Source organism: Myotis brandtii, unplaced genomic scaffold (assembly GCF_000412655.1).
Source record: "Myotis brandtii unplaced genomic scaffold, ASM41265v1 scaffold46, whole genome shotgun sequence".
Lineage (NCBI taxonomy): Eukaryota > Metazoa > Chordata > Mammalia > Chiroptera > Vespertilionidae > Myotis > Myotis brandtii.
In genome coordinates, this window is record NW_005367587.1 from 4766127 (window position 1) to 4774206 (window position 8080).

At 40.2% G+C, this 8080-nt stretch overlaps 1 protein-coding gene across 3 annotated transcripts in view; it reads right to left on the reverse strand.

The window, feature by feature from the left end:
• IGSF11 (immunoglobulin superfamily, member 11) overlaps nt 1-5218 on the reverse strand; it is a 72971-nt gene extending 67753 nt beyond the window's left edge. For 2 of the 3 annotated variants that reach the window (XM_014546969.1, XM_014546968.1), the window contains exon 1: nt 2946-2992. In XM_014546969.1, coding sequence (XP_014402455.1) covers nt 2946-2958 — 13 coding nt within the window. In that variant the 5' untranslated portion in view covers nt 2959-2992. Of the gene's footprint in view, nt 1-2945; nt 2993-5196 lie in introns of those variants that run through there. The other variant, XM_005875322.2, reaches the window with a different exon arrangement.
• Between the last annotated feature and the right edge of the window lie 2862 nt (nt 5219-8080).

The window sequence follows — 8080 nt, forward strand, 5'->3', positions numbered from 1 at the left end:
CATCATCACCCAAATGCTGGGACTCTCCTCACCTACGTCCCAATATGTCAAAGGAGGTACCGAACACCACTGCCATGACCGGGGGCTCAAAGAATGCACCGGTGCCACTACAGGGACGGAGTGCAAGAAAGAACAAAGCTCCTCTACTAGTGAAACCAGAGACAGAATCAAACTTTTTATCCCAGTCTGAAGATGGAGGACATTCTGAAAACTGGATCTAGGCAACACCTCTTTCCCAAAGTGGTGGTGTTCCCTTCATTTCTAAAATCAGTTCTATCTAGATTATTCATGAGAATGAAAGACATACTGCCATGGTACTCTGCAACGGACCAGGAGAGATACAACAATCACAGAAGAGTCCATACTCCCTCCGCTCCCCCACAGTGTAACACTCTGGTGTCAGTACCACCAATTTCTATTCTCTGCAGGGAAAAAAAAAGTGACTGAATTTTATCACCTGCTCTGATGCAGCACTACACAGCCCCTACCTGTTAAAAAGAAAATTTAGGGCACATTTGTTTTCATGCTCATATTTTCTCAAAGGCAGGCATCCGGGTAACATGATGTGAACATATGGGATGTGTCACCACTGATCCAGTAATGCTAGGGGCCAACTATTTTCTCACACATCAACTTCCATTAATAAATGAAGATGGGCTCTGCGCCAGTGACTCAGTTGGTTGGAGCATCGTCCCATATACCAAAAGGTTGTGAGTTCAATCCCCGGTCGGGGCACATACCCAATGGATCCATATTTCTCTCTCATGATGATCTTTCCTCCTTTCTCCCTCCCCCTCCCCCTCCCCCTCCCTCTCCTCTTCTTTCCTCTCTCTGTAAATCAATAAACATATCCTTAGGTGAGGATATAGATAAATAATTGACATTAATTTCCTTTGACTTCTAAGTTACCTTAATACTTGATTTGTATTTTTCGTATACTTTATTCTAGCACTTCTTTGCCCATCTTCATAATGACTTAATCTGAGAAACACGTGAATATTTAAATATTGAACAAAAAAATAATACAGAAAATATTTTGAGAAGTCTTATTTTCTTGTGTCAATTGTCTAAAGATATTTTAAAAATTGTTTTCCAAGAGTCAAATCCATTTTCCATTTTGTGTGGTATTACAGGGGAAGACAGAAACTGTCAGGACAATGGTTGGCAGCATTTTGTCACTTGACCCTGTTTATAGGGATGGCCCATGCTTCCTCCTCATCCTCCATGAAATGTCCTCTGCCTTCCTCAAAAACCTAATTGGAGCTCTTATGTTCTCTCTCCCACTCCCTTTGATAAAACCTACCCCCCAGTTCAGGATCTGATAAACTCATTCATTAAGAAAACCATCAGTTACTATTCCAGAACACAACTGTTTGACATTTAATAAGCTAGAAGAACAAATAATTTCTATTATAGGTTATAGGGCAAGAAAAGGAACAGCAAATAATTTTATCACCCAGACATGAATTTACATGAAACCCTTTCCAAAAAAAAAAAATTATGTCCCAGTCTAAACCCAGTTTCTGTTTCCTGAATAAAATTCCTTTCTCTCTCCTTCTTAATATCTTCATTGAAAAGGCCTTTGGTTCATAGGTGACATCAGCCCCACCAGTTAGAATAAGTACATAGCCCCAACTAACTGCAGGAAAGGCAGGAAAATGCAGCCTTGGTTGGGCTCTAAAGAGGAACATGAAACAGGCCTAGGTGAACAGGTAGCACTGTCTTTGTTGCAATGAGTTGACTACTTAACTAGCCTAATTAACTAGCAGGCACCTGGAAATGTTTGTATGTGTTAATAGCTTTAGCACCCATGATCACTCCATGAGATAGATATTGTTATTATTATCACCTCATTTTACAAACAAGGAAATTGAGATCCAAAGAAGTTAAGCAACTTACCTAAGCTAAGAAGTATCCTAACTGGGAGTCAAATCCAAGCAATAGGCTCCAAAATATACTATGTCATCATGATCCTCAAATATGCAAGACACAGTGTGAGGAACTGGTAAGAATACTGGTCTTCAAGCATTTGTCAGGCTATCACATGAAAGAAGGATTTACATAGACTCTATGAGGCTTGAAAGGACAAATAAGATGTAGCACCGACGGAAAATGTAAGTGAATGAGAGTATATTTGAGTGGCTACTATAAGCCAGGCATCATTCTAGCTGCTGCACATATACCCCATCTAAGCATCAAAACACTCCCACAAGTGGTTATTGTTATTCCAGTTACACATGTGAGAAAACAGACTCAGAGAGATTTAGTAACTTGACTAAGATATCATGCAGAACCAGGGCTTAAACCCAAATCAATCTGGAATCCAAGCCTATGCAATTTTCCACTGTATTTCCCTGCTATTCAATATAGAGATAGCAGATACATTTAACTCCATTTTGTAAATTTCTTTCTGTAACTAAACTTAATTTTGGTTCTAAGCCCCTATTTAGCTGAGAGAATAAATGTAATCTTTGCATTTTTGCCCTCCTCCAGAATTCATCAAATCCTCCTAGCAGTGCCAATATCTAGGCCAGAGGTCCTCAAACTTTTTAAACAGGGGGCCAGTTCACTGTCCCTCAGACCATTGGAGGGCCGGACTATAGTTTAAAAAAAACTATGAACAAATTCCTATGCACACTGCACATATCTTATTTTGAAGTAAAAAAACAAAACTATAGTTTAAAAACTATGAACAAATTCCTATGCACACTGCACATATCTTATTTTGAAGTAAAAAAACAAAACGGGAACAAATACAATATTTGTATTTGCATGTGGCCCGCGGGCGGTAGTTTGAGGACCCCTGATCTAGGCTCTCTCAGCTCCGTAGCTGACTCTCCATCCTAAACTAGTCCATAAAATACTTTTTCCTGACTTTTTCAAATTTAGCTTTATAGTCCAGCCCAGCCTTTATAATTTCCAGAATTCAAAAACCAGACACTTGCCTCTTATCTGCATTCTGCTGAGGTGTCACTTTCCTCCCCTGATTTCCAGATGAAGTAAAACTATCAGAGGGCAACAGGAAATACCAGGAACGGAAAGCACATTGGTTAATTTATCACAGTATCACCTGTTATAAAGACGGCCTTTTGACAATTAAAGCCGCTAAAAATGAAATGAGCTGTATGACACAGTGAACTTCCCAGCACAAGAAGTATTGAGCAATGGAGAGATTTAACAGGTATATGGGGAAGGAGGGGATTGATTGGACCTAGAATATTTTTACCTATATAAAAAGGGGAGAGAGAGAGAAAGGTAGAGAAGTTAAAGCCAGACAACCCTATAATTTCAAGGAGGCCAGGGCAGATGGAAGAGGGTAGGGAAAGGACAGGTTACCACAAACCTCAATACTGACAGGATAATTAAGAAAAACATTATAAACCACAAAGGAATAAAATAACACCCAAGAATATGATTTCCTAAGGTCCTCTGAAATAAGATAAAAGTCTGTCCCCCTTGCTGAGAAAGGGGAATGGAATGGTAATGGAAAAGGTGAACGTGTGGAAGCATATCCAACAAATTCTGAGTTGCAAGAACTCTGCCACTGAACGCTGCCACTCAGGGACACCTTGATTGTGATCTAAATCCTCAGAGTCTCCAGGAGGGAGAAGGCAGGGTGTGCCAAGTGAGAAGACAAAAAAACAGCGTGTATCCCTCTTAGAGCCTAGGGAATGCATCCTGATTTTTCTAATAATATTGTCTAAACTTTTGTCAGAGAGCTAATAATAAAATAATAATAATAAATAATAATAATCAATTTCTTTGAAGAACTCCCAGAGGCTTCATAAGATATGCTGAGCCACATTAATATGCAGCATCGTTATATACAGTATCACATTAAAATTCAAGACCCTTCAAAATTCAATATTATTTAATTTCAAAGCAGTATTTCAAACCAAAAGGCACGATGGGAATTGGGAGAAAAGGGGGAGATAACAATATTCTCTATCAAGGAAAGAACTAAGGTAAAAAGGGAGGGAAATGGAGAGTAGGAGTCTTTTGAATGTTTTTAATGACAGCTTCATTTGTGGTATATTATAAATTTCTGTCCCTGTCCCAATGCAAGAACAAAGGACCATTTTACTTGCTTCCTATGTTATTACTTCAATCAACATTAAGGTAAAAAGCTGTATTTCTAGCTCTGACCTTCCACTTAAGCCCTAGACCCATATGTTGCATTGCTTGTTGGTTTTCCAAGGAAACCACAGCTCAGAGAAGGTAATAAATTCTCCCAATGTTACATGGCTGGGAAGTGGATCAGTCAAATTGTAATACAGGTTTTATATGAACTCAATAGTCCTCACATAAGAGAGAGAGAACACAGAAATTAAATGGCAAGAAAAGGCAATGCAAAGAATTTTAAAAAGAAAATGTTCTAAGTTCTCCGGTCTCAGAGTGTTTTCCACATTTCTCATCAGAATAGGTGGTTCTAAGTACTGGGGTCATTCTAAGACCATAGTTGTTGCCTAGAACATGGTGTTAAGAAAGGTTAAGGCTAAAGGTTCAATAAACAAACATTAATTAGTTTCATTCCACTAGACATCCATCTACTAAACTCCTAACCCTAGTGAACCATCTCACAAACACGTAGACCAGGACACTGTGGACAGAGGCTCAGTTTTAACCCATCACCACCGTGACAAATACTCAAAGCACTAACCTTCCTAATGGGGCTTGTACATCTTGGTATATGAGAGCCATTACAGTCAGGCTCAGGGCTCAGCTCTGCAAACAATACAACGATGGAACACCCAACTAGAAAAGTGAAATGTGAGGATATTTCATGTGCTCATCCCAGAGGATGAGGATTTCCCTCCTCCCGGAAATGGGCGAGGACCAGCTGCCTTCACACTGTACTCAAGCACACCCTAGGTTGGGGTTGCCCTGGGGCAAGTTGTCGGTACTGAGGACTGTGGGCTCAGCCTATGACTGCAAGCTCAGGAGCCGGGACTAGAACAAGTCCTAATGCCCTCGCTTCTGCCAAGTCCTGCATGGTAGCGTGGTGTCATAAAACATGCTTGGCCCACTCAGTGGAGGTAGTCCAGTCCCAATAAAGATTGCATCGGCTGCTAAACAATGTTTGGAGTTCATCACCCAGAGAACTAAAAGAGTTACAATTCAGGAACAGCAGGCAGAGAGCCCAACAGCAGCAGCCTTGAAAAAGACAAGGAAGAAAAAAATGTAGCAGCAACTCACTGGGCATGTGACTTGAGCCTCTTGGCAGGCTGCCTGTGGGGCTGGACGGCCTGTGGGCAGAGAATTCACATCTTTCTCTCTGCTGCCAAAGGCCAAGAAGACCCAGACAGAGGAATACCAAGTCAGATCCTTCATCAAGCTAATAATCAATGAGATCTTCATAGGAGAACAATGAATGAATAACCACAATGCGCATCTGTTTTACACAGGCATGTGACCCATCAGCATGACTCTAACTGGGCTTTATGACTTCTACAACCTGGAGCAGTAATATATTAATGGGGTATCAAATATGCAGCCCATGCAAGGTTTCTCACCTGGTCGGCAGATTGCTAGACAAAACTCTGAAGCAAAAACAAAGGACAGAGTTCAGCTTAACAAGTCAACTGACACTAAAAGCATATGAATTGAGACACTGGGCCAGGAGCAGCTAATACAAAGATAAATAAAATGTCTTTGGGGGAGATTCAATATACTGGGGGAGGGAAAAAAGCAAAGGGAATGTCAATATAATATGGCAATTGCTGGAACAGTATGTATATCTTAGTATATGAAGATCACCTACCAGAGTTAAAAAACCGAAACCAAACACATAAGCATAGACCCCCATGAGGACCAAAGGGAAGAGTTAGGAAACCACCTAGAGATCACCGCGTCTAGATTTTCTAATGGAGGCATAAAGGGGGTGTGACTTGCCCAGATTCATGCAGATTTTCCATCAGCAGCAAGGCCAGGGCTGGTACTCAGGTTTCCAGTGCTTTCTACCATCGCAGCACAGTGTTCCAGAACACAGAAGACGGGGCAAGTTTCCGGCTTCTGAAGCTGAGTGAGTGGACACACTTTCAAACATGCAGACTCTGAAGACAAACTGACTAATGACTGTGCCTGGGGACAGAGGGAGGGTGAGGGCTGGATGTCCTCCGGGGTGGGAGAGCTGGAGGACAGAATGGCATTTGCATGTGTATGTCAGTAGCCAGAAAAATTAAAAGTATTTCTTCTGCAATTGGCAGCAAACATTCCCAAAGCAACGGTTTGCTAAAAGGTTGTTTCAGTGGTGTTACTAGTTCTATACTCCTCCCCTAGCAGAGAGCTATTTCATCACTTATGCTAAGAATGGGGAGATGTCTTGCATGATGATTTCTTAGCGACCACTGAAATTAAGTCATATTACCACATAATTAATTAAGTCTAATTCAGAATGAGTCTGCAAGCTCTTTCTCTAGCAGAACTTCACTATGGTCTCATGAAGTTCAAATAATAAGCACATAAACTAATAGAAAGTTCTACCCAAGTTACTTTACAAACTGAAACACAAGCCAGTTGCAATTATAAGGTAATGAGACCAATGCTACACTTAATTCACTCAAAAAACATTTGCTGACCATTTCTGGGTCATGCACTATTTTAAGATCTGATTTTTTGGGAGAAGATGGGACGAAAGTTGAGAAGCTAGACAAAGAAAAACATAAGATGAATAAGAAATATAATATACAGCCCCTATCCAGTGAGGAAAGCAATTATTTCCCTCCTCCAGGAAATGGGTGAGGACCAGCTGCCTTCACATTGTACTCATGCACACCCTAGGTTGGGGTTGCCCTGGGGCAAGTTGATTCAAATAACTGTAAAGCTGATCCATGTTATAAAGCAGTGCCACTCCAAATGTGGCCCATGGACCAATGCCACCCTGCCAATTGCTCACTATTAGTCCATAAGAAGACAACTATGTTCAGAAATTGAGAGTAAACATTTAGGAACCTTTAGAGTAATTTAGTAGTAATCTTAGGTCTGTTGAATCTAACAATTTGAGGCTTCTATATTATATTTTGCATGTATCTATTACACTTCATTTTTCCAGTATTTCATTTCTACTACATTTTACAAAATTATCAATCCACAAAGAGTTTGAGAAGCAATGCAATAAAGTGCTATAACCGAAGTACTCTATACTATACTATGCTAGCGAAGATAAGAAATGGCTTGTGAGATCTAAGAGGGGCTCCAGAGATGAGATAACCTTTGAGCTGCAAAGGATTAGTCAGAGATAGTGAGAAGCAAAAGGCACCCCAGGCAGAAGATGAGCATCTGCAAGAGCCTGGATCATAAAAGAAGATGGTATGTTTATAGCATAAATTTGAGGCACAGTAATAAATAGTAAAAGGGCAGAAAGTTAAGCTACGAAGAGATTCAGAGACTTGTATGACTCCAGTTTTGGCTTTTGGCTTTACCCAAAACACAAGAGGGAACCACTGGATAGTTTCATAATTAGAAGGATGTGTTTCTATTTTCATAAGTTATTCGGCAGCGGTGTGGTAGGTAGATTGAAGGGGGAGAGACCAGCAGGAAAAAACAGTCCACTTATGAACACAATGGAATAATCTATGGGAAATTGGGAAAAGTGAATGGCCGAGAAAAATGTTTTAAAGGCAGGAATGTATAATATTCCTTACTTATCAATATGAATCATAATCTAATTAGATAGCTGTTCACTTAATTCAATAAGTGGCCTGATTATACAAGTAGGAGATTAGTAAGTATAAGAATGATAAGTGGGTTACTACAAAACAGAAGACATATCAGAATAAAATGGGAAATTCTAGAATGAAATGTGAAAGTCCAGTAAATATAAGTGTGGTAAGTGTGCTGCTGAGAGATGGGAGAGATATCTGGGATGAAATGTGAAATTCTAAAATGATATTGGGCTTTAATAATCTAAGTAGATTCATGTGTGTGTGATGAACAAAGAGTTGTAACCAGCACATTTCCTTTGCACGTTCTATTGTACACAGCAGTAATTTAAACACTATGGGAGACACAAAGGGGAATAAGAGTAGTCCTTTAACTACTAGCCCAGGGCAACTCGGAGGTTCTTGAGACCCTCTAGTAG